The 26743-nt window shown below is 37.2% G+C and overlaps 2 protein-coding genes across 2 annotated transcripts; one reads left to right on the forward strand and one right to left on the reverse strand.

Moving 5' to 3' along the window:
* The first annotated feature begins 14086 nt into the window (after window positions 1–14086).
* On the forward strand, window positions 14087–19681 carry LOC110744493 (Integrin-linked protein kinase family). Its single transcript, XM_021944484.2, has 12 exons — window positions 14087–14570; window positions 14688–14762; window positions 14848–14943; window positions 15543–15628; window positions 15769–15889; window positions 16209–16288; window positions 17111–17173; window positions 17611–17729; window positions 18127–18212; window positions 18471–18592; window positions 18979–19090; window positions 19302–19681. The coding sequence occupies exons 1-12, from the start codon at window positions 14244–14246 to the stop codon at window positions 19398–19400; spliced, it is 1386 nt and encodes a 461-aa protein (XP_021800176.1). The 5' UTR covers window positions 14087–14243; the 3' UTR covers window positions 19401–19681.
* A 359-nt stretch (window positions 19682–20040) lies between these two features.
* LOC110744497 (ATP-dependent DNA helicase PIF1-like) lies at window positions 20041–22212 on the reverse strand. The gene has a single exon (XM_021944491.2). The coding sequence runs from the start codon at window positions 21843–21845 to the stop codon at window positions 20298–20300; it is 1548 nt and encodes a 515-aa protein (XP_021800183.2). The 5' UTR covers window positions 21846–22212; the 3' UTR covers window positions 20041–20297.
* Between the last annotated feature and the right edge of the window lie 4531 nt (window positions 22213–26743).

Here is a 26743-nt window from a genome sequence, read left to right on the forward strand (position 1 = left end):
GAGATATGCATATTTCATATGCATAAATTTGAAATCAATAATATTTTATAGCAAGAATTTCAATTAAGGATTTCAAAGCATTAATTTAATTAATTAAAAAATGTGAGTGCTACTAAATGAACCCTAAAATTAACTGAGTACATCCTATTACCAAACTATTTATTGAATTAATAATTTACCCTAATATAAAATGACCAAAAGGATACATTGAATTGTGAAACAAAATGTAATTTTAATAAGTACACCATACCCACCATATTCAACCCCAATCAAACGTAGAAAAGGTTTTAGGGTTCGATTGTCCCACTTTTTAGTCTCTCCATTCGGGCTTGAATCCAAGATAATACCCCTCTCATCCATAGGGAGAACCCCACTTTGGTAGGGATTCTTTGACTAGAGACACCCTGGTTTACGTTGTCGTAAGATCTTGTGACTTGTGAGCTCTTGAAACAAAATCATGGAACTGACAAGCATATGTGAAATCAAGTTTGCATTATATGGTATGCATATTCTGGCAGAGAATGCTGATTATTCACTTAGTTATGTAAAGCAATTAAACCCCACAATGCATATCATTTTGATCTCCCTATTATATTCTACGTGACCACTATTATAGTATGGAATTAATTACAATGAAGGTTGATTGATATACAAGATATGTGTATATGAATATATTAATCACATAGGCCCCCACGGGGCCACAATAATGAAGTAAAAAAGCAAAAGAAATATACATTAACAGGTTTTCCACTTCATGACATCAATTTACTCAACAGACCAACTCATCAAAAGAAAGAAGAGCAACAAGAGTAATGAAATACAAAGGGAAATAACAAAAGGACGGAAAGAAAAAGAGCTTTTAGATGTCTTTTGAAATTATGGATGGTCCTACCAAAAGCCTCCAACCTCTATACTTCAAGTTTAAATACTCTGCACTGCACCTAATTTCCTGGTGTGCTAAAATTATCCAATACTGCGCAACAAGAACTTGGCAATACTATAATAAAACAAAAGCACCCAATAAAGCAAATAGGTAGAACAAATCCGTCACATCACATTAGATATTAATTTTTTTTAACAAAACAAACAAAGAATCATTAACTCAACCATGAATCGTGAATCTTCTGGTCCCATGCCTAGCACAAGGCAACCTTGTCCGCACGACACAGCATTTTGGCATATGCAACCTCACATGCATTGCACTGTATCTTCATCTCTATCTCTCTATCTCTATTTCTCTATTTAAGCTTTCTCTATGTTTTCTAAAACAAAGTAGAAGGCTTTTGTAATTGGTAGGCTAATGCCTAAAGCAGAGGGTTTTGGGCAAGAAGTTGTGAAGTGAAGCTTTTCAATGGTGGAGTTTAAGGTAAAGGTAGAGACTTTGGGAGCAGAAGAAGATGAATGAATGAAATCCCAATTCGGTGTTTAAGAAGGCTCAATGCAATGCAACCGACTATTGGTTATGTCCTTATAATACATTATGGTAGTCCAGATGACTGACACGTGTCCTTACCATATGTAACCCATGCCCCGCATACTTGTCTGATCGTACACATATGATAAGAAAGAACTATGATGAGTTGTAGAGCTACGGTGATGAGATTTTTGTCAAAATATCTTGTGATCTCGCATCAACCAATAACACAACTTGATAGATTTGGTGCTATTTGTACCACATTTATTGACCACATTGCTGACCACGTCTTTAATAGAGGTGGACCACACCTGTATTAGAAAAGTGGTCATCAATATGGTTAGTAAATGTGATCTAAATAGCAACACCAATTTGGCAATATTGAAACTGGAAACTATGAAAGTTTGGTCACACTGAATGTACAAATGCTTGAATATGTTGACGAAATGCAAGCTAATGTTATCATTATCATTCTTTTCATTATTAATTTTAAATAATGTAATGTAACCATTGGTATGAAGTATTAGAGTTGAGGAATATTATTAATCTATTAAAATTGTGGCTCGAATCCTCTGCCCCTTTTGCTTGTGTGAGTGCTCATATAATATAAGCCATATATATTAAGAAATTTTGGGTTTGGTTTTCACTTAATTTTGTCCACTCCTTTCATTTTGCTTTTAAATAATTGCATTATTGACTATTTACCTTTTTGAATGTATTTGGTTATGTACCTATCGACATATTCTAATTAGCTTTATTGACACAAGCAGTGGTGGAGGCATGTTAAGGCCTGACCCAAAATTTTGACAGCATTTGATGTTTTGACTTTGCCTCCTACAAATTTTAGGAAATATATGTAATACGTTATTACTTGTGGCCCCTCCACAATAAAGAAAAGCTACGATTTCCCTTTATAACTAAAATACCAAGGCCCCGTTTGGTTCGCAGAAAAGATTTGAAGGGAAATAATTTCACATGTCTTTGGATGGGAAATAAAAGATTATTTTCCCATGTTTGATAATCCTGAGAAAGTAACCAGGAAATACCACTTTATTTCCTTTCACATGTTTGGTTTGTATAGGAATGTAAAACAAAGTTTGTTTAATTTCCAATTAAACCCATCTGAAATCAAACTAAAAAATAATGCATTTAATGCTGTATTATAATTCTAAATTGTTAATGGGGACAAAATGGTCATGAAAAATGTGCATTTAATGTTGGCTCATTTTCCCAAACTTTCCCATGAGGAGGAAAACAAAACCCAAGGGGAGAGGAGGGCTTCACTTTCCCCTAAAATGAAGAAAAAAAAATGTTTTTTCAACTAAAGTGAAGAAAGCAATCTCTAGTTGTTTGAAGTCCAGTCTTACTACTTCTCCTACTAATAGGCCCTTCAGATTTGAAGCAATGTGGTTGAAACATGATGAGTTCAAGGAGTTTATCACTCAACGGTGGGAGCAAGCAACTGGTGATGCGTTGAAGAAATCTTGCTGTTTAATTGAGCCTCTGAAACAATGGAATACTACTGTTTTTGGGCATCTTCGACAGAAGAAAGCTATCATTTTAGCCAGGCTGGCTGGAATACAGAAAGCTTTGTGTATAGGGCCAAATTTGGATTTGAGCAATCTTGAAGATGTTCTGATTGGGGAGTACAATGGCATTCTTGATCAAGAAGCTTTATTCTGGCAACAAAAGTCTAGATTGAAATGGTTGCAAGAAGGGGATAGAAATACCAAATTTTTTCATATGACTACAATTATTAGGCGAAGGCGCAATAAGATTGAGAGACTGAAGAATTGTGATGGGGTATGGGTGGAAGATGCTGATGGTCTTAAAGAGCTGGCAATCACTTATTTTTCAGCTCTGTTTTCACAATCTGTTTCTCTTGACTCCACTCAAGATATACCCAACCTTTATCCTTCTGTTCAGGAGGCTGATTTGAACTACCTGGTTAAGAGTGTTGAGCTGGTTGAAGTCAAGGAGAGTTTGTTTAAAATTGGAGGGCTTAAGGCACCAGGTGTGGATGGGTTCCCTGCCTCCTTTTATCAGAAGAATTGGGATCTCTGTGCTGATGACATCTTCGCCATGGTTCGTACGGCTTTTCATGAATGTTCTGTCCCTGAGCAACTCAATGATACCCTAATCACTCTGATCCCCAAGGTTGAGAACCCCCAATCCATGGTGCAGTTCAGACCCATCAGTCTTTGTTGCACTCTTTATAAGGTAATTTCTAAATTACTGGTTGCTCGATTAAGGCCTATGCTGCCTAAAATCATCAGTCCTAATCAGGTTAGTTTCATCTCTGGAAGACAAATCACAGATAACATCCTCATTGCTCAGGAATTGATGCATAAGTTCAAATGTTCTAAGGGTAAGAAGAGCTTCATTGCCTGGAAAATTGATCTATCTAAAGCCTATGATAGATTAAATTGGAAGTTTATTGAAAAGGTCCTTGGTGAAATAGGCTTGCCCAGTAATTTCATCCAGCTGGTTATGAGTTGTGTTTCTTCTGTCAAATATCAAGTTTGTGTTAACGGCGAGCTTTCCCAACCTTTTATTCCAAAGAATGGTATTCGACAAGGAGATCCCCTATCTCCCTACCTCTTTGTGGTTTGCATAGAAAAGCTATCTCATATCATCTTTGATGCTATCAATAAGGGGAAATGGAAACCTGTTAAATCCTCCCAAACTGGGCCTGCTGTATCGCATTTGTTTTTTGCTGATGACTTAATCCTTTTCGCTGAAGCTAGTAAGCAACAAGCTAGGGTGATGAAAGGATGCTTGGATTTATTTTGTCAAGCCTCTGGTCAAATTGTCAACTTTGACAAGTCTGCTGTATTTTGTTCTCCTAATACCAGCAGGGCGTTGGCTCAAGAGATCAGTTTCATTTGTGGCTCCCCTTCAACAGACAACCTAGGAAAATACTTGGGGATGCCCATCTTGCACTCTAGGGTAACTCGATCCACTTACAGCAGTTTGCTTAGTAAGGTTCATTGCAGGCTTGCCAATTGGAAAAGTAAGTTGCTTTCTTCAGCTGGGAGGGCCACTCTAATCCATGCTGTCACATCTGCTATTCCCATATATTCTATGCAGACCACAAAATTGCCTGTTAGTATTTGTGAAGATTTGGACAGGTTAAATAGGAACTTCTTCTGGGGAGGAAGTGATAGGAAGATGAAAGTCCACCTCTGCCAATGGAATCTACTGTGTAGACCTAAAAACAAAGGTGGTTTGGGTTTCAAGAAGGCTAGGGACATGAATCAAGCTTTGTTGGCTAAAATCGGTTGGAGGATGCACAACAAAGATAATGGCTTATGGGCTCAGATTTTTGAAAAGAAATACCTCAAGGGTCATTCTATTATTGATCCTAATTTGAAAACAAGAAATTTGTGCTCCTCAACTTGGAACAGTATTCTTTTTGGAGCTGAGCTGCTGGCAAAGGGAATGATCTGGAGGGTTGGAAAGGGTGATTTGGCCAAATTTTGGACAGATAAATGGCTATTTGATACACCTCTAATGCAACATAATGGGGTGTTGAATATCCAAGATTTGAATTGCAACGTTGACAACTTTTTTAGGAATGGTTGGTGGAATGTGGACCAGCTGAGGAATGCTCTTTCTGAAGATTTGGTTCAAAAGATCACTGCTGTCCCTGTTGGGTTTGGGAACTCTGTACATGATGCTCAAATCTGGGGTATGTCTTCAAATGGCTTATTCTCTGTTAAATCTGCATACTCTATTTTTTTTAGAGAATTGGGAGATGTTGATCCCTTTTGGAATGACTTGAGGAGAATGAAAATCCCTCCCAAAATTCACATATTCATTTGGTTGGCTTATCAAGGTAAAATCTTGTCCAATGAGCAAAGAACCAAGAGGAATCTAAATTCTGATCCTTCTTGTCATTTGTGTGGTTGGCAAACTGAATCCGTTATTCATATTCTTAGGGACTGTCCCAGGGCTAAGATGGTATGGAATTCTGTTGTTAATTTACATTCCTCTCCTCACTTCTTCCTATCTGAGCTAAAACCTTGGTTCCTAGGCAACTTGCTCTCTAAGGTTAATGGACCTGATGGTATTGGTTGGAATATTGTTTTTGCCATTACTTGTTGGTATATCTGGAATTGGCGTAACAAGCAGATTTTTAACATTGCAGTGGATTTTCCTTTTAATCCTAGGAAAACCATCTTTACTGCGGTTGTTGAGTGGGTTAAAGCCGCTATTGGCTCTGGCAAGAAACCTGATAGAGTACTTGTCTTTTTGGCTTGGGAACCTCCTACAATTGGTCAACTTAAGCTGAATGTGGATGGTTCTAGAAGGGCTGCCACTAATATTATTGGAGCAGGAGGTGTTATCCGTGACTCCTCAGGTGACTGGATTGCCGGGTTTGCTGTGAATTTGGGCCAAGGTCATATCTTGGAGGCTGAGGTTTGGGGCCTATATTTTGGGCTAAAACTTGCTGTTGAAAAAGGTGTCACTAACCTTGCTATTGAAATGGATGCTGCTGTTGCTGTCTCACTTGTTCAACAAATCAATTCATTGCAATGCCATCCTCTTACTGCTTTGGTGCATAGTTGTTGTGATCTCATGCGACAAATTGGAACTTGTCACCTTGTCCACATTTACAGGGAAAAGAATTGTGTTGCCGATTGTTTGGCAAACTGGAGTTATAATCTGGATTTGGGAATTTGCTTCTTTGATGAGGCTCCTGTCTGGGTTAGCTATCTGTTGATGGATGACTTACTTGGTCTTGCTAGGCCTCGACTCATGTGCGGGGCTTAGTTGTTTTCTGGGGGTTTCCCTTATTTCACCAAAAAAAAAAAAAAAAAAAGCAATCTCTAAAGAAATTGGGAAATCAAAGTTTTGTATAATTGTTGATGAAGCGTGTGATGAATCTAAGAGAGAGCAAATGGCTATAGTGTTGCGATTTGTTGACAAAGAGTGTCTTATTTAGGAGCTTTTTTTGGGCTTGTTCATGTGTCAGACACTGAGGCATCACCTCTGAAAAAAAGGTATATACTCTATATTGTTTCATAATTCACTAAATATTCAAAATATTATAGGACAATGATACGATGGTGCAAGTAACATGCGAGGTAAGTGGAATGGGTTATAAGCTTTGATTTTGAATGATTGCTCATATGCTTATTATGTTCATTGTTTAGCACGTCGATTACAATTTGCATTAATTGCATCATCAAGAGAAGTTATTCATTTTCATCACTTTTTCACTAAATTGACTTTTATTATCAATATTGTTGGTGTTTCATGCAAGCGCAAAGATGAACTGAGAAATGCTCAAGCTGCTGAAATTGAGCACATGATTGCAATTGATGAGCTCGAGACTGGGAAAGGAATGAACCAAATTGGCACCTTACAACGTGCTGGTGATATTTGTTGGGTTTCCCATTTGAAATCAATTACTAGCTTGGTAAATATGTTTAGTGCAACATGCATAGTTTTAATTAATATAATTGATAACGGAACTACTTATTCTCAACGAGGGGATGCTGATGCAGCTTATGAGGCAATGACTTCATATGAATTTGTCAAGCTTTGCAATGTCAGTCCCAAGACATCATAAATGCCATGAATCTTGTTTCTTCCACTAAAGTATGATGGAGGGGATTCTTTACTTACCAAGGTGAATTCTTTTTGTGAAGCACGAAACATAGATATCGTATATATGAATGCTCATTATGTTGCAAGATGAGGTCGAGCTCGCCATCAACAAGATGATTTTACGATTAAGCATTATTACATGTGTAGGAGGCTTTTTCATTCTTGCAGCTACAAATGGGCTGGGCTGCTGTAAGGAGCAAATGGGTGAAATTATCCCATGTGTATGAGTTCAAGAATCAGACCCCACGAATGCTTCAAAAGGTTAGTGGAGCCTTAGGAAGCACCATGGTTATTGTTGCGTAGATACAGCTGCACCAAAATGGATTCAGCTGCATCCTCAACTTGTGATACTCGCAAGTGCACGAGCCGTTTGGTAGTATAGCATATGTAAGTGCGAGGTCGATCCCACGAGGATTGGTGATTGAATGATCCAATTCATTTCCCTACACAAAACAGAAATGAAAAAGAAAGGAAATAAATAAAACAAGAAAGAAAGAAAATAACTAACTCAAGTAGATAAGTTCCCAAGTTCAATTAGATTAACGGATTGATTCTAGCTAATGTATGATTAAGCCATGGTGTTTGGTCATAACCTTGTGTTCCTAATTCCCTAATTTGATCATTTGTTGTCTAACCTAAAATTAAGCATTAGGAACCCATTAAGCATTGAAGAACAATTTAAACAACCAAGCATGTATCTAATCCCTGTTGTCGAATGTCCATACATACTCTTCTTATTCATAGTTCAATTCGAATTAAAGCATGGTGTCTACTCTTAATTCAAACCAAGATAGCTAACATGCAAGCCTAAATGGTGATCAATCATTCAAACTAGCATATTAACTTATAAGCATAATGAATAAGAACAAAAACCATAATTGAAACTTGGAAACTAATCAAACTTGAATACTTAAGAAAGAATGTACATTACAAGAAAAATAAATTACAACTAAGAAAACATTAAAGAAAGCTAGAATTGAGAACTAGAAAGCAAAACTAAGAGAATTTGAGGGAGAGAAGGGAAGGGAGCTCTAGAGAAGTGTTTGAGAGCTCCCCCCCTTGGGGTGTGTTTACAAGCTTAGAGAACTTCCCTATTTATAGGCCTAGGGTTTAGGGGGGAAGTGAAAATCTGAATTCAATATGGCTAATGCATACAACACTTGTTTTATAAAATCTGAAATGGTTGATGCACTTGTATTAGAAAATCTAAATTGGGTGATGCACTTGTATTAGAAAATCTTGAATTGGTTGATGCACTTCACCAATAGATCCCACCAGCAGCCCTAGCTCATCTTCATGTCACCATGACCAAGCTTCCAACCAGAAATGATAGCTCATACCTAGCTCACCATGACCAAGCATCCAACCAGCACATGCTGAGGTCAGCATGACCAGCAACTTCAAGGGCTTACAACTTGGGCTTCTATTAATCAAATTAGGACTTTAAGCACTCGAAATTGAAGTTCAGAATGTCTTCTTTCCAGCCATACAAGTATTGGCCCAATCCAAGCTCGGAGGAGGAAGTTAAGGCCAAAACAAATTGCTAACTCGTTTTGCTCGCTGACAAAAATCCATCCTGAGCATGGTTCGGTGTTTGCTAGGTAACGGACTCCGGATTTATCCAATGGGGCTGAATTTTGGATATGTTATAGTACACACCAATTGGAACAACTTTCATGAAGAATGTGGCCTCATTAGAGCTATGTAGGTTGTTGAAACAAAGCTTGCAATATGACCTACGGAACTGGACTGGCAGGGGGCTGTAGCCAAAATGAGTTTGTCTTTAAGCTCTTCATCCATTCATCCAAATTAGGCCTTAACATGCTTGAATTGTATGAATTATGCTCTCTAAAGCCATCATTATTACCTAAAGCTCAATGAACTGAAAGATAAACACAAAAAGGATTAAAAGCACAAGTTTAACTAAAAAACATAACCAAATCATAAGCTAGAAAGGTACAAAATGATATACAATTATGAACCGATCAGTTATCTTCAACAACAAAAACAACAGTCGCTTACAGATAAATTCTTAGTTTGGCTTGAGAAGCTTGTGGCATGGAAGCTAAGCATTCATGAGTTTAGCATTAAAGAGAGAGAGGGCCGTGATTTCCTATGAGAAACAGAGGTTTAAAGTAAGGGGAGAAGGGATTTTGATAGGATTAGTTGAGAGGAGAGAGAGAGAGAATGGAGAATGGGTGTGTTAAGTAATTTTCCGGCAACCTGACGAAAGCTATGTTAGACTCTGGAATAGCTTGCCAGAAGAGAAAATGGGAGGAGATGGAGGAATAAGGCACAAAATTGCAAGGGTTCAGGGATGAGAGATGATGCTTGCTCTCTGGATGTGGTTTATAACTAGTGGTGAAGTAGTGAGTGTGGTTGTGTTTAATAGGTAGGAGGTACCTCCTTTTATAGCCGCTGGAAGCTCCTCCTTCCCAAGAAACTCTAGTTGGTTCTCTCCAATTTTGCTAAGTCTTCTCCTCCATTTCTCTTCTCTTCCTTCGATTCAACCTCTTTTGTGAAATCTTCCTCTGTCCAAACATACAAAGACAAGATTTTTGGGAGCTCTAAAGCCTTCCCGCGGCTTCTTCAGTGTTAAACTCCTATTTTTGGCTACTACCTCACCTTCTTTCCTCCCCTCTTTCATAGCAAGAGCTTGTGGGAGAAAGAAATAGGTAAGTGCGTTGGTTTGAATGGTGCCTCTTTTCGTAGCAACATGCGAGTGCTAATACCCTTTGGTTTTTTGGATGATCTACTTTGAAGTTTGCTTTTAGCCACATGCTGGAGCCTCCCAGTAGTCTGCCTTCGTGAGTGACTTTTGGCTTATGTCGTGGTTTTGTCTCCAGCCATGTGCTGGAGACCTTTAGATATTTTCTTGGTCATTTGGGCCTTCATAAGGTGATGGGTTAGTGTACTAAGGGAATGAGTCAACCTCCTAAAGTGATGGACCATTTTTATTAAGGTGATGGGCCAATTTTCTAAAGTAATGGGCTACCTATTTCTCTCATTTATGCTTACCCATATATTTGGGCTCAAGAAAAGGGCTTGAGGTTTGGGGCTCCTAAGCAGCCCAAAACTTTCATTTCTCAGCTCATCAATGGGCCTCATGAATGTTCGTAACCATCCATACCACAACCCACTCAGCAAGCCCCGGGTGTTCGCGTGGCTTGGGCCCACTTAAGCTTTTAGCGTGGCTTGGTGCGAAATATGGGTTTTCCGCTTGGCATTGCATGTCGATTGGCATGCTCGAATTTTATCGTTTTAAAAAGGGATATGATGCTTGACTGGATAATTAGGTTAGGCTCGTAGAGCCAGTGCATTTTATAGGCTCTAGCGTGGCAAGTTACATATTGCTTGGTGTGGCACGTGGATCGTGACCTTTGCGAGTGTGTATGACCAACTTTCGCGTGCCCAAATCGGGTTTCTTCTCGGTAAGGTATCACATTGGGCCGGGAATATATTTGGGCTAGCCTTATTTTTTTTGGGCCTCAACAACATGATATATATTTTATGTTGTAATTGTGGGAACACATATTTCACCGCCCAATAAGGAGATGACACGTGGAAAAGGAATATTCATTAGGTCAACTAATTACGGGGAAATTATCTTTGATTTAAGATAGAAATATCTCCCTAAATCAAGGAACCAATTTCCACCAAATCTCTTAGAGTAATTCTTATCATCCTTTTGGGTAAGAATAATCCTAACCAAATAAGGATTATTCTCCCAAAACTCTGGCACACAAGAAGCCTATAAATACATGGTTACACAAGGCATTCAAGGTAATTCTAAACTCACATTCAAAACCCTAGCCGAATTTCCTCTCCCTCACATGGAAAAGTGCCACCACACATGGCTCCGGCCACCCGCCTCTCCCTATGAGAAAAAACTTCATTGATTTTAGCTATTGTTATATCTTTATGAAGATCTAATCGAACTAACTTAGGCATCGGAGGGTCTTTGGCCAACACCCGAGTGTGGTCTATTTACTCCTATTTATTTCACAGGGATCGAGGAAAAGAGCGAAAGAAGATCGAAGATCGAAGATTCAACCCGCAAATATTCCCTGTGAGGAATTTTGCTCAAACAGTAATAAATTCTCAATTCAAAGAATTAAATAGCCGATTTAGTGATCAAACAACAAAGCTACTTATTTTAGGGTTGGCTTTGGATCCTCATAAAGTGAATAAGTCTTTTAGAATTGATGATATCTATCAATTGGTAGATAAGTTCTACCCGCAAGACTTTGAAGATCATGAGAAGATAACTTTAACATTTTGAGAGTGACGTCATTCGACTTCTAGAGTTCAAAAACTTGTCAACAATTTCTGATCTATCTCAATGAATGGTAACGACTAGAAGATCAACGACATATCCACTAGTTTATAGAATTGTTGTGCTTGTGCTTACTCTTCTTGTTTTTACTGCAACTGCTGAGTGATCATTTTTTGCTATACGTATAGTAAAAACTAGGCTTCATAAAAGGATATAAGACGAATTTCTCACAGACTATTTGATTATGTACATCAAAAGGGAAATTACAGAAAAGTTTAGCATTGACTCAATCATAGATGGTTTTCAAGATATGAAATAACGATGAGTGTTATTTTGATACCTAATTGAATAAACAATTGTTTTTGGCCTTTTAATTTGCTTGTTAAGGTTGAAATTTTTGAATTTCTTAATGTCTTTTTTGTTTATATGTTGCCTCCTCCCTTCCCCCCAATATAAACTCATGGCTCCGCCACTAGACACAAGCAATATGTGCAATTGGGTTGGTTGAGAAACATATCTGGCATGACTATAATTGTGCCTCCTGCCTCATTTGGCCATGCTTTCTTCATGTTGTGCTTTCGATATTGTTAACTATCAATTTAAGTATAGGCCAAATGTTGAATGTCAACTCCAATTATGTTTTCTCAATGCCAAAGGATGTTTGAATGATCACAATCAATCTAATAGATTTTAATTATGAAAAATGAAATTCGTGACAATGGAAGTGTTTTGGAGTCATTGTTTGATCTACTTTGGTCGTCAAGTACCCAATGGCTCGCGAAAGATCTTTTCATGTATCGAACATTTACCTTTGAACTGTTTTGTGGTGGTGTTTATGTTCTTAATTTTATGTATTTTCTTTTTTAAATATGATGTTTATGCTCAAAAGGTAAGATATTATCCTTTTTTATGAGCTGTGCTCAGAGGATGAGATATTTCAATATACTCCAGCTTTCACTAAATTTATTGTGTACATGAGAATTTAGTGAAAACTGGAATCCATCGAAATACCTCATCCTCTAAGCAAGGCTCATAAAAAATAGATGGTCCCCTACCTTCCAAATATAAACATCATACCTAAAAAAAGAAAATACATAAAATTAAGAACATAAAAACATACTATTGCACAACAAAAACTATTCAAAAGACTTACGATAAACGTTTTGTACATGAAAAAATCTTTCTCGATCCATTTGGTACCAAACGGCAAAAGTAGATCAAACAATTACTTCAAAACATGCCCAATGTCACGAATATCTTTTTTCATAATTAAAATCTGATAAAATCGACTGTGCTCATTCAAACATCTTTTGGCATTCAGAGTTTTTACTATATCATGATAACTCTCCCTCATGTAAGTATAGTATGTCTTATGTCTTTCATGATTATTATTTACTATTTACAACATCATTCAAGTGTTTACTGTGAGAAACTATTATTCAGTTTTAGATATCACAATGAAGGGAAATGGTGGGTAGTTTGTTAAATTTAGGATTGCAAAAGCAAATTGGAATTCATAAGGGCTATTTTTAAGAAATTCAATAGTGGAGAAGACAAATAGTTGTTTCCTTTCTCTATTAGTATAGAGTAAACTCCCTTATTTGTTTAAAGTTATTGATTGTGTCTTGTAAATATTAATTTCCAAGAATATTTAGGGGAAATTGTTATTTGAGTAAATAATTTTGAACCATCAATATTAATTTCCAATTTCTCATTGTCTTCACAGTTTTATTCATTTGATCAGTTTACTTCTCATAATGCAGCCAAAGTATTTGCCAAGCTTCATCAAGTAAGAGCAAGTTTTTGTCTTGTCCTTCCCCACTATACTATAGTATACTTAAGGAAAAATTTAGACTGTAAAAGTAAATTGTTCATAAACTTTTATCTAACTATATGATCCGGATTTACAATTTACAATTTAGTTTTCGTGTAGCAAAACAACATTATTTATCACGTTTAAATATTGTACAATGTGATAAAATATACGAGCTAATCATTTATATCCAAATATATAAAGGGTAATGCGAACATTCTAGAAATGATTTTTTCTTTCTTTCTCCTTCACACGCAAGCTCATTTTCACTTAAAACAAACAAATGCATACGTAACATGTGGAAACTTACTCTACAATGCTGAAGATATGTGGAAGATGGAGGTTTTGAACCCTAAACCTCCTAAAAACCAGAGCTAACTCTTTGGGCTTGGATGTGGAGTGTGACCATGTTTGCTGCTAGGAGAAAGAACCTAGCCCAAGTGGGGTCGGCTTATATTTTTTTATATTTTAAATATAAGTGATAGTTTAAATTACAATGAGAAGGGGGGTTTTCTCATATACACTATTATGGTGTCATGAGATTCGAACCTTAAACCATTGGTCTGTAAGTCAATGCCCTTATTTACTAAGCTATATCCCGTTGGAGGGTAGGCTTATATCTAATCGTGCTTAGTTTTTGTGTGGGAGCTCTTGCCCCTCTGTGAAAATTGTCTGGCTCTGCCACTACTCTTGACCCCCTTAATGTCCAAATGTTTAATGGGAATTTTCCCATGTTTAATTCTTTTCTTGATTTTCTCTAAAGAAAATATGGGGGTGGAAGAAGATGGCGTTGGTGTGATGGCGGCATGGCGCCAACTCTTGCAACTGTTTTGTTGTTATTGACGACGACCACTAGACAGTGAGAATATATTTTTTGTTTTTTCATTATTTTTAATTTTAATCAAGAAAGAGAGAGAAGAAAAATAGGAAAAAGATAATAGGAACAGAGTAGCTGAAGTGACCGAAGACCCTTTCTTTCACAATCGTGCTCAGAACTGTTTCCGCTTTAAAAGCCTACAACTTTATTCTTATCCTCCCAGTTCATCTCTCCTCTAAATTTGTTTGTTTTCTCATTCTGCACCCAAAACCCAAATCCCAAATCCTTCTTCTTCTCCATTCCATACATGGAAACCATGCCACAACCTCCACAACAAGCAGCAGCAGCAGGGGCCCGGTTCACTCTGCTGAAGCAGTCGTCGCTCGCACCGGACCGGGAGGAATCGGTGACGCTGGAGCCGGTTGACCCGCGGGTGAGGCTGATGTACATGGCCAACGAGGGCGACTTGGACGCCATTGAAGAGCTCTTGGACTCCGGAACCAATGTCAATTTCAGAGACATTGATGACCGCACCGCTCTCCACATCGCCGCCTGCCAGGGCCGAACCGATGTCGTTCAGTTGTTGCTCAACAGAGGCGCCGAGGTCGACCCACAAGACCGCTGGGGCAGCACTGTAAGAAATTTCACTGCCAATTTTGTCACTTTGGGTATGTTTGTATGTGTGCATAGGTTGCTAGCAATTGCTTTGCTTAGTGCCAAGGACTCAGTGAGTGATTTATTTGTTCAACAGCCTCTTGCAGATGCAATGTATTACAAGAACGATGATGTGATCAAACTTTTAGAGGAGCATGGCGCTAAACCTCCGGTATTTAGTGGATTTTATGTCATCTACTTGTATTTGGGTGTGCAAAGTTCCACAAATTGAGTATTTTGGTTCTTCCAAATTTTAGATGGCTCCCATGCATGTCCAAAACGCACGTGAAGTCCCAGAATATGAGATTGATCCTACTGAGCTTGATTTCTCCAACAGTGTTGATATAACTAAGGTACGTCTCATGAGTCATATCATATGGGGAAAGGTCCTATACTATGGGGTAGGCAATGGTTTTTATTTTGTTTTAAGAGGTCTGATTCAAGTACACGGTGACACAAGGCAAAGGCTCCTCCTTTCTAGCTGATATAATAAGCAACTAAGCAGCTAATAAAGCAATTATAAATGGCAAAAGATGACAAGGGATTGAAGTTGAAACTCAGAAATTTTGAGTTTCTGGGTGCAAGAGAACCAGCTCCAGGTCAAATCTATGTGACCATAATGGCTCTTTTGTCTTGGTGCATGCATCTAGTTACTGAGCATGATATTTCTGCTGGGCTTATGAAGAGCCATTTACCTCTGGCTGGGTTTAACTAAAATTTCCACATTTCCACTTAGAAATGAAGGAAGTGAAAAAGTAGACTAGTGAAACTTCATACGTCCATGTGACTAGTTTTATGTGGGCGTCTGTTCAATGAGCTTAGGATAAAAGATTCAGTTGAGTACGGATTACTTTGATTAAGGTACTGGGTATGACGGGTTTAATGGTGATATTGATCTTGATTGCGTTATTCAGCTGTTTATTCTGTGTTTTTCCATTGAAATATATGATAGGGAACCTATCGCATTGCATCTTGGCGCGGAATTCAAGTTGCAGTTAAAACGCTCGGGGAGAAAGTATTCTCTGATGAAGATAAAGTGTGGGTTTGTCTTACTTTAGGCATAAGTTTTTTGTCTGTATATTATTATTGTTATACTTTCTAGTGTAATTTTGATAAGACTTAAAAAGTCTTGAATCTTTATTTTTTACTGGAGTTTTAATTGCTGAATGGAATCTCAGAAATGCATTCAGGGATGAGCTTGCTTTACTTCAGAAGATACGACATCCAAATGTTGTCCAATTTTTGGGTGCTGTAACACAAAGCAGTCCAATGATGATTGTCACAGAATATCTACCCAAGGTCTAACTGAAACATGAGAAGAATTTAGCTTGATATCTTCCCTGCAAAAAATCATTCATTACTACGTCTTACATGTTTCATTATCTTGTGTCTGAGTATTTGATTTTGACTTAATTCAGAAGACACTTGCATTGCATTGAGATTACAAAATAAAGGCATAAACGGTTAGTAGTAGTACAAACAAAATGAGACCAATGTATTGTGTGGTTGTTTGGCATCATACACAATTGTAAAGATTTAATATATTTTTTATTGTCTTTTTCATCAGAATATCATTACATTCGAAGCTTTTGTTGAGCCTTTTTTTTTACTTTTGCAGGGAGATTTTCATGCATATCTTAAAAGGAAAGGTGCATTAAAGCCAACAGCAGCAGTAAAGTTTTCACTTGACATTGCTAGGTCAGTCAAGTGGCTTGTACACTGAATTTGTTTGCAAGTTTTTGCGGAAATGTGAATGGTCATCACATGTGCCTGATCTTGACATGGAATCTGATGTTTCCATGCTATATTATCAAGTTGGAGGTCTATTATTTTGTGTGTGGAATTTTAGGTGTAATTCTTTTAATTCCTTAAATAATTTATAGCAAGTGTCATTTCTTTTAATATTCTTAGTACTTGATTGACTTGAATCATAGCATACCGCATTTGTGGATTTTCTTAATTTGATACAGGATGGGGTCATTGGGGAGGGTTTTTGTTTTGGAACTTACCAGCAGTTAAAATCATAAGGTCAGCTGCTTGGTCTGCATTGCCTCTGTGAGAATTACAGTCCCTATGGAGACATCCCATTAAAAGTGAGAACTCCAATTCCCTGTAGGGTTAGAAAATTTCTGGGGTGGGAATTCAAATATGGGGTGAAGATTATGAAAATGAAACTAACTATATAATAGAAAATCCAACGAAGAGCAGTCAGCCAATTACTTGTTTCCTCTGTTATGTTGCAGTTTTTGGATCATATTGGACTGTTACATTGAAGCTATGTATGCTTGGTTGTAGAGTTGTTTTGTTGTCACTGCTTGAATCATTGAATGGACTTGAAGGCCAAGTTGGTTAGTTTTGGTATCTACCTTTTATCTATTGGGGCCATGGTTTTGTGTGGATCAAATGCAAACAGTATTCTTTGATTGAGTTTGTGGTTTTGGCATTCATGGTGGTGGAAGGTGGATGATTGCTACCTGTTATAGCTAGGCAATTTTAATGAGCACTGTACTGATATTGCAGGGGGATGAATTATCTTCATGAGCATAAACCTGAAGCAATAATTCATCGAGATCTTGAGCCCTCGTATGCTCTCTCTCTCTCTCTCTCTCTCTCTCATGTGCATTATTGCTTTTATTTTTTCTAGTGGCAAAACAGATGTAAACCAACATAGTTTTACTTATGTATTATCTGAGTCATCGGCAGGAAACTTATAAAATGAGCCATTGAGTGCAGGAAGGACAAGTGGAATGTGACCAAGTAATATAAATGGGTTGAAAACTTAAGTTGAAGCCTAAACTGAACAAAATTGAATGGGCTCAGTTTGGGCACAAATTGATAACTTGCATTCTTTCTTTCACTCCTCTTAGTTTAATAAATTGTTTTAAGCAGTATGGATTTTTTTCATCTTAGCTGAGCATGTGAAGTATCATAGTTATATGTTGGCATGAATCATGCACTATCAATAAATAAATGGCTGAAGCTGTTGATAGTTTTTTAATTGTTCGTGAGTAAGATAACAGAAACATATTGCGGGATGATTCTGGGCATCTGAAAGTTGCAGACTTCGGGTTGAGCAAGCTACTGAAAGTTGCAAATACAGTTAAAGAGGACAGACCTGTGACTAGTCAAGACACTTCCTGTATGTTGCTCCTTTTCTGAACATTATCATCTTCCATTTATTTGATCAAAGCTATTCTGTGTGTAAAATTGTAGAGTCATCCAATCAATTCTAGTCTTTATTAAGAAATAAAACCCAGCTTGTTTGGATGACAATTTTGCTAATTTGAAGTGAGAGAGGGAATACACCCTCAGTTTATCGCATGGGTTGCTAACCCTATTAGAATCCCACACAGGCTCTTGTGATTTAGTTAGAGCTCTAGAATCTTAGCAATTCTTTGTCTCCTAAATGTTAGACATAACAGGATAAGGCTTAGGCTTATGTAAACATGTAATCATTCCAATTTTGATTATATCTAGTACCTCCTATCAGCATGTAGGCCTATTGTTGCTGATATAATGAAATCTCCAATGAACAGGGAGATATGTGGCTCCTGAGGTTTACAGAAATGAAGAATATGATACCAAAGTGGATGTTTTTTCATTTGCTTTGATCTTGCAAGAGGTACTCTCTCTCTCTCTCTCTCTCTCTCTCACACACACACACACACACACACACATCTAGATAGAATCCTTTTTTTTTCTTTTTTTCTGTTAGTTATTGTCTGACCAAGTTTGTTGTCATTTGTTCTATGTTTATACGCTCAATTTAGTTTCTGTTCATTAATGTTTTCCAATTATCAGGTGTTTGTGCTCTTGATGGTCTAAGAAAAATTTACATTTTCAATAATTGAAGATAATATTTACCCTTTTTTCTTTCCAGATGATTGAAGGTTGTCTACCATTTTCTACAAAGCCAGAAAAGGAAGTTCCTAAGGCATATGTTGCAAATGAGCGCCCACCATTTAGAGCTCCACCAAAGTATTATGCACATGGATTGAAGGAGTAAGTTGTTTGCTTGCATATGACCTTATGTATATATGAGGTGTCATTTTCTTTATGCCTACCCACTTGTTTGTTGGTAATTATTATGATATATTTTATGGTACTAGAAATGAGTTTTTGACCAGTCTTCCAAACTGTTGCTATCTACCCTCATGATTATAAACAAGTTTGGCTCCCTAATTGTTGGAACCTAAAAGCTTTGAAGATGGGGGAAACAAAGCTTTCTATTTGATTTTTATTTTATATAAAAAAGATTATATTGTGAAACTCCAATTTGAGAGGAAAATCCCTTGTTTCGATGTTCAAGATCTTTTATATACTGGGGTATATTCTCATTGATAGGGGGAGCTCCTTGTTAAGAAAGCTTACTTGAAGTTTGTGTACAGGTTAATTGAGGAATGTTGGAGTCAGGATCCGTTCAAGAGACCAACATTCAGGCAAATAATTAAGAGGTTGGATGACATTAATACCCAATTTGCTCGAAAAAGACGCTGGAAGGTGCATTCTCTCTCTGCCAAATTACCTGGTCTTGACACTTGGAAATGCATTTTCTGGGATACTTGATTTCCTTTCATACATCTGCTGGAAATTTTTCTTGTTGCTGCACAACACAGTGCAGAAAATGCATTCTAGTGGTATTCATGCTGTGTGCAAGTTAATTTGGCTGTGATTGTAAATACACCTCTGCAATTTCTTGTATTTTATACAGGTTATGCCACTTAAATGTCTCCAGAATCTCGAGGCCATGTTGAAGAAGGATCGTACATGCCCAAGCAGCCGTTCATCTACCCAGTCTACAGTGAGATGAGTAACTATTGCCTCATGTCATGCAGGACTAAAAGCTCTTTTTCTCCTCCAACTGAGGAAGCTTTTTCTAGCACAGTTTGTGAGATAGTAACCTTTTTTAGGATTTTCAGTTCGACTGAGCCATTCCAGCATGCCAAGTTTGCCTCTTAGTTGGGCGAACAGATGCTGTATAATACATATTCTCACATGAAGAATTTGTAGAGTTTCTTCCAACTGGAGCATTTATTTCTTCTTTTTTTAAAAGAATACTAATCATAACAAAACTACACTGTTCGGTTGTTCTTAGGAATGGTCCCCAGCTTTATGGCTTATTGGGTGGCGTTGTTTGGTCTTTACATCCAGAGACAATTTGAAAGGGGACTTGCAGCTTTAACATTTGCTAGCTAACCCAAATTGACTGAATCGTTTTATCAAGATCATTTTGTTGCAGTTCATTTGTCAATTACGAAAGGACCGAAATGACATGTGGGTAAAATTTCACAAGTTCTAATCCCCCTAAAATCTGTGAAACATAGTCATAAATAAATAAATCGTCCACCAAAAAGACAAAAAAGAATCGCTTATGGCAGAAAAGATAAGGTAAATGCAAATGATGAGCTATATGTGCTCCAAGACTTCATCTCTCTAAGTAAGCACACAAAAAAACAAAAATAATCTCGCATTTGATAAGGGGAAAAATTAATTAGAATATGCCTAAAACAACTGATAACCATTAACAGTGTTGACAAGATTATATTTGCCAAAATCCTGATCAGATGCTAATACTATGTTGAGGGCACCTCTCAGGCTTATTCTATGAACAAGTACTAATTTTTACTCTAGAATCTTTCAGTCTTTTTCCTGGACTGATGGGCATCACAATTCAGAAAGAGAAAATTGGTATTTGTTCCTCCAATGTTTATTTGAAGTACGCCCGCACGTATTTTCTGCCATCAATTTCCAGGCTGCTGTTATCATTGCTGCCATTTTTGTTCTGGCTGACATTATCATCCTCACCCTCCTTATCTTGTTCACTAGTAAATTTGTTATGAAACTGAACAACCTTAGGGTGCACCTTAATCTTTGAGGGGTCGAAACCAGATAAATACAGGCCTTCCAAGCTTCTCACTCGGGAAAGAGCTACATAAACCATTCCATTTGCGAAAGCTCTAGAGAGATCGGTGTGAAGGCGGTCTAGAGTCATGCCCTGACACTTGTGAATGCTTGAAGCCCATGCCAGTATGAGAGGTAGCTGCTCTCTTTTAGCGACTGAATCTCCCTCATTTGTAGTCCATGTGTTTGGTTCAATTGTCATTTCTAACCCCGAATCAAATCTAACAACCGGTAGCAGCCCATCATCACATATTCTTGTCACACCCGCATCCTCTGACTTATAAAATCCCGTAACAGTTCCAGTAGCACCATTCACCAGGCCACGCCAAGTATTCAAATTTTTTACCAGCATCACCCTAGCACCTTCGCACAGGGCAATTTCTTTAGGCGCTATCCCCTGTTCAAGCTGTCTCTTCAAAGAATCCTCCCCGCTATCAACAGCTGTATAAACAACAAGTTCATTGCCCAAGCTTGCCAATCTACTTGAATTCACTCTATTTACATCTTCATTCCTTGGATAGAGTTGTACCACAGTAGGATCTGGCTCGGCTTTTGAGCAAGACTGTTCTAGTAACTTTAAGTCTTCAGGATCACTCTCCCCTCTTCTTATACCCTGAAGCAACTTGATCAGTTGAGGGTCGGATTGCCGAAAAACCTTGGTCAGGTTAACTTGTAAGTCAAAGCTAGAATCCCAACACTCCGCTTCAAATGCAAATTCCTTACCCCCTGAATTCTGTTGAGGTTTAACGGGCGGTAACTGAAAGAAATCCCCACTCACAACAAGTTGAATCCCACCCCAAACTTTATCGACTTGCTTAATGGCTCGGGCAATGAAGTCAAGACTCTCAAACAACTCTGCATCAACCATGCTACTTTCATCTAAAACCAACGCCTTGGCTTTCCGCCACCTCTTATAAGCCTTATCATTCTTGGAAATCCTACGTAGCAAAGTGTCTCTATCAGCCATTGCACATCCAATACCAGCAAAAGAGTGAAGGGTCTGCCCACTAATAGCGCAAGCCGCAACACCAGTAGGTGCTGTGACAAAAACCTTTGAAGGTCCGTGACATTTCTTCAATTGTTTGATAATATGCTTAACCAAGATTGTCTTCCCGGTCCCCGCAGAACCGGTAATGAACACAGATTTTCCCTCAGAAATGGCTGACATGACTTGTTTTTGTTGGTCAGTCCATTGAACTCTCTCTCTGGTTTTAGTGTTTTTGGCCTCTCCCTCTCTAGCTTTGTATCCGCTCTTGTATTTACCTTGAGCCCATTTCGAGTTTTTGCCAGTGATTTTGGTGCTAAAATTTCTATGCGCAGACAATGCACAGCCAAAAAACTTCATACCCAACATTTTTCCCTTTCAACTCCTTTCTGGGTCCTCTAAATTAGGTTTTTTTTTTCCCTTCTCGTATTTCGTAACAGTAACAGATGCAACGAGATGCACAAAGCATTATCAATATGAAAGGGAAATAGTTCATATGGTGAAATGAGATTGCTTGATATTAGGGGCAAAGTGATAATCAGTAAGAGAATATCGCAGAACCGAGAAATCAAGGAAAGATTCGAGCTTTACCTTTCAGATTGTGCTTGGAATATGTAATGAGAGAAATTTAAAGTATTTCCCAGCCAGCCCCAAAAATCTCCATCTCGAAATTAGGCTTCTTTAATCTGGAGAAGTTATGATACTGATATACAAGAAGAAGACGTGCTTCCTGCAAAAGTTGAAACGTTCGAAGGTGGGCAACCCCACTTTTTCATTGACAATCTTGGGCTTGTGTTCTTCTTTTTGGGCTTTTTGGGCTTCATTGTAACTATTTTTATATTGCAACTTCACTATTTAAATTATTTGTCAAAACACTTCATTATATCATAATTCCGTTTTCTTTTTAGGAAAAATCTATATCCATATGTTGACCTCTAGTAAGGCCACCCTGCATTGTATTTTAATAATATGCATTGTTTATTTTTTAGGTATTTATTCAAAGATCATCTTTGTAAAAATCACTTGAATCGGAATTCATTAACCTCTCAATTAAATAGTTATTTTAGTGTTTTCTTGAAGCACCGTGTTCATACATTTTGTTAAGCACAACTAGATGTCTCAACGGTTTCCGATTTGCCTAATTTTTTGCAAGGATGATTTATGAGTGAAGACTTGAAAAATAGATAGTTTGGATTGTTGAAATAAAATTCATAGTGGGCCCCAAATTGAAATTATACTGATAAATCCAGACTTTAGACTTCATTTGCTAAGGAAAAAAAAACAGAATATGAATGATCACTATATATATGGTCCAATACATCTCTACAAACAATTTGGTAAAATTCTCTCCAAACAATTACATACAATTTCTCAATTTTGAAATTATCCGTTCCCCATTAGATTAAAATGGTCCAATTGATCATATCTTGAGTTGGGTTATTCGAAGCAAAAGCACCTAATTTCATATCAATTTTGGGCATGCAAAGATACTTACATCATGGCAAAAAGAGAAGAATTATTAGCATGAAAAGAACTACTTTCAACATTTGACTTCGTAGAAAAGTGTGATCCCATTTTAAGAATGATGCACATATATATAGTATATAATTTTTGGTGTGTGACATCATTCATTGAGAATTTTAGAAAGCATTTTGAAGCATTTTGGAAGTAATTCTCATTGCTTTTATAGCATGATGACATAATTATGATTCACTGATAGAAAAAGAAGGAACACCTCTGAGTTATAAACCCTAGACAACATGCAGGTGACCCCCTGGTTTTTGTTTTTTGTTTCTTAAACATATCTGAGTGAGAGAGAATCTTTTTAGCAATTACTAACTAGTTATTATTATTAATGAGCTGCTCTTCAGCAGCAGACTCTTTCTTCCATCTCTTCTATGGGCCTCATCAGTCGTCATCTATATATCTACATGAGAGAGAGAGAGAGAGAGAGAGAGAGAGAGAGAGAGATAAGAAGAAGGGTGGTAAGTAACCGTATATAAGGTCAAATGGAAAATGACCAAACACAAATTACACAATCGAAAAGGTGACAAAGTACACTTAATTTATGAGTTGCATGCACTGCTATCATCGCCAACACCTGCTCTGCTGCTCATGAAGATTTGTCATGATCTGCATGCATGCATGTGGTACTTCTGCTTTTAACTGCATTCATGTTTCATGTCTGGAAAACTCAAAACAGACGAGTTTCATCAGGGTTTGCCATTAAAACTAATAATCTAATTAATTCTGCTAATAACATCTTGAAATAAGTAATTTAGGATTCAGTACTCTAGAACATGCAGGATCGATAGACAGGAACAATACTGAAATTAATTCATATTATAATTGGTTGGATTTTGGAGTGTTTTTGGACTTTATAGTCTGTGAAAGTTAAATACAATCGAAATCGGAAAGAGACAGGAGACAAGGGTCTCGTTGTCTGTGCATGGCCTCAAATTTTTGGCCAAAGCGAGCCTTCTCCACTTAATTACGTGCAACTTGGGGACTTTCTCCTTGGAATTATCAACTGTTTATGCTCCCAAATTCGAAGCACTCGAGGAGAGAGAGAGAGAGAGCAACTCTAAATTGTCATCCACATCAATCCGATTCCCTCACTTCTAATGGCATGTTTATTAATCCGGAATTGGAATTCTCATCCGGAATTGAATTCCGCCTATGGAGAATTCCTGCGTTTACTTCACATCAAGGAATTGAAAAGTAAGCGGGACCCACACGAAATTAGGAATTGAATTCCTGATTTTGGAGGAATTCAATTCCGGAATTGGATGTGGTATTCTAATTCCTGGAGAATTCACCCATTAGGAATTCATCTTTTTTACCCATTATATCCTCACACAATTTTCAAAATTCCAAATATGTCATCTACTTTAACCAAAAAATGTGGACATTTTAATAATTAGTACCACTCCTACCCCAATTCCATATGGTTTAGTAAACAACTTCAATAGGAATTCGGAATCTAACTCCCCTCAATCCATATGGTTTAGTAAACAACTTTATTAGGAATCCGGAATCTAATTCTCCTCAATCCAACTCCTCCTCAATTCAATTCATCCTCAATTCAATTCCCCCTAATTCAATTCCGGATTAGTAAACATGTCATAAGTTCCTATGCCAACGTGTTGCTTCATTTTGTACATTTCATTTCCTATAAGTTTTAGAGGCTCTTGATTTTTGGTTTTTTCACTCTACTAATTTAGAGGTGATCCTACGGGTGTATTTGGTGGTTGAGATTCGGACTCATTCTATTTGTGCAAATAAACTTGAGTCATACAACGATTCAGTTGGGTTGTTGTATCCTGAAAGGAACATGTTAAGAAATATATTGTTGCACCTGTTTATGGGCTTGAATTTTCTACAAGAGAGCGAGATTTATGCGCCTCAACCTAATTGTATCCGTGCTTCTTGGGAAGAAAAATATTATTAATTTTATTGTAATTTCCCCAACTTAACGCACTTGACCAACAAAAGAAAAAGTTCCTATTTGTTTGACAACATAATTTGGTAACATGATCTGATAAGAAAAACATGAACCTAAAGATATATGTTTCAATTTGTTTCTTTTATTATTATTATTTTAAATGAAAAAGGATAGAATATATATGAGTTATTTATCAAAAGTTGATGAAAGAAGGCAGTGTTTGATGTGCGTGAGAACATAATGACCGCTTCTTTCTTGACTTTTACATCGGCTTTTATGGCCAAAAAGGTGCACCCTGCAAAAACGCACGCACAAACACAACTGTAAAAACTGGCTTTCTGGGATATTAATAAGGATTAATTAAGGCTAATCACTGCATGTCAAATGCATGTGAATATATAAATAGAAACAGTATTACGTCATGGTCAATACTTAATTATCTCTTGGTAGACAAGGTGAAGTGGAGGCTCTGAGTCTCAAGTCTGATATATCAAGTGAATCATGTGATTACAATTTATCAATTGTTCCTTTGTCACATGCATGCCATGAGTGTCCAAAACATTAAATAAATTCCCAAATTCCCAAATGCTTCATAAATAATATACATATATATATATATATATATATATATATACCTAAATCTAACCTTTTTAAATTCTACCTGTGTCTAGCTAGCTGCCTAACTTTTTATCATCAAAAGCAAACCCTATAGAGGCCTAAGCCATTGCGTACTTGCCTCTGTTCATGTTTCTAAAGAGTCTAGCTACATCCTAACATGAGGAACTCAATTATAATCACAAAAGCAAAAGCCTAGCTCTATATATAGCTAGCTAGGGAATAACTTGGAAATCAAACTCTTGATCAACGAAATTAAACATAATACCTACTAAGACAGTTAATATATTAAGAAACCGAAGGCTTATAACCCCGATCCGTGTAGAATATTTGAGTTTATCTACCTTGTGTGAATTGAGATATGCAAGTCTGGGATGGCTTTAGTCCCTCAACTTACATGTAGCTGCATGTAATCTCTTAAAGTGCAAAGTTTTGAAACAAAATCCCAATTTAGATATTTTCCGGTTTCTCCAATTAAGATATTTTGACTTCTTGGCTCTTCCGGAAAAACTCCTCCAGCTCCGTCCTAATGACAACCACTGATAAGTTACACAACAACCAACTCCGTTAAAAGTTAACCCTAAAAGTTTGCCCACTTTTAATTAGGAGAATGTTAACCATTAAACAAACCTAATAATTCCATATGCCCTACATTGAGATAAGAGTAGTTGTTGGAATTGGGCTAAATTTGGCACACTGTTTATTTCAATTCAAAATTCATAAGTAGAAAAACGATGAATTTGAGCTCTCAACCAAAACAAGTAAAGTCAGAATCCAGAGGATTAAGGACAAAAAAAAACGTAATTAATCATTAAAAAAGGATCAAAAAGCATAACATCATGCTAATTAAGATGACGCGCCTCGTAAGGCTTTGATTTGATTTGATATGAAATGAAACCTGCAAGTGAACTGTGAATGTGAGTCACAACAATAATCAGAAAATCCAAAGGCAGGACAACGCAGCACGTGCGTCAGGAAGAGGACATAAATGGAAAGAAGCAAACACCAAAAAGCTGCTAAAACAAACATAAATTATTATTAAAAGCAAATAAAAGGCGGGAAACTAAACAGCCCGAATTTCTAGAAAAGTACTCAGAAAGATAAAAACTTATTTAGAAACCCCAGAAGAAAAAAAAAAGGACCGAAAGAGAAAACAATTTAATAAGAAAACACTCATTCCTTTGCTTCCTCTCTTTTCTTTCTTCTT

This window comes from Prunus avium, chromosome 3, assembly GCF_965620075.1.
Source record: "Prunus avium chromosome 3, drPruAviu1.hap1.1, whole genome shotgun sequence".
Classification (NCBI taxonomy): Eukaryota; Viridiplantae; Streptophyta; class Magnoliopsida; order Rosales; family Rosaceae; genus Prunus; species Prunus avium.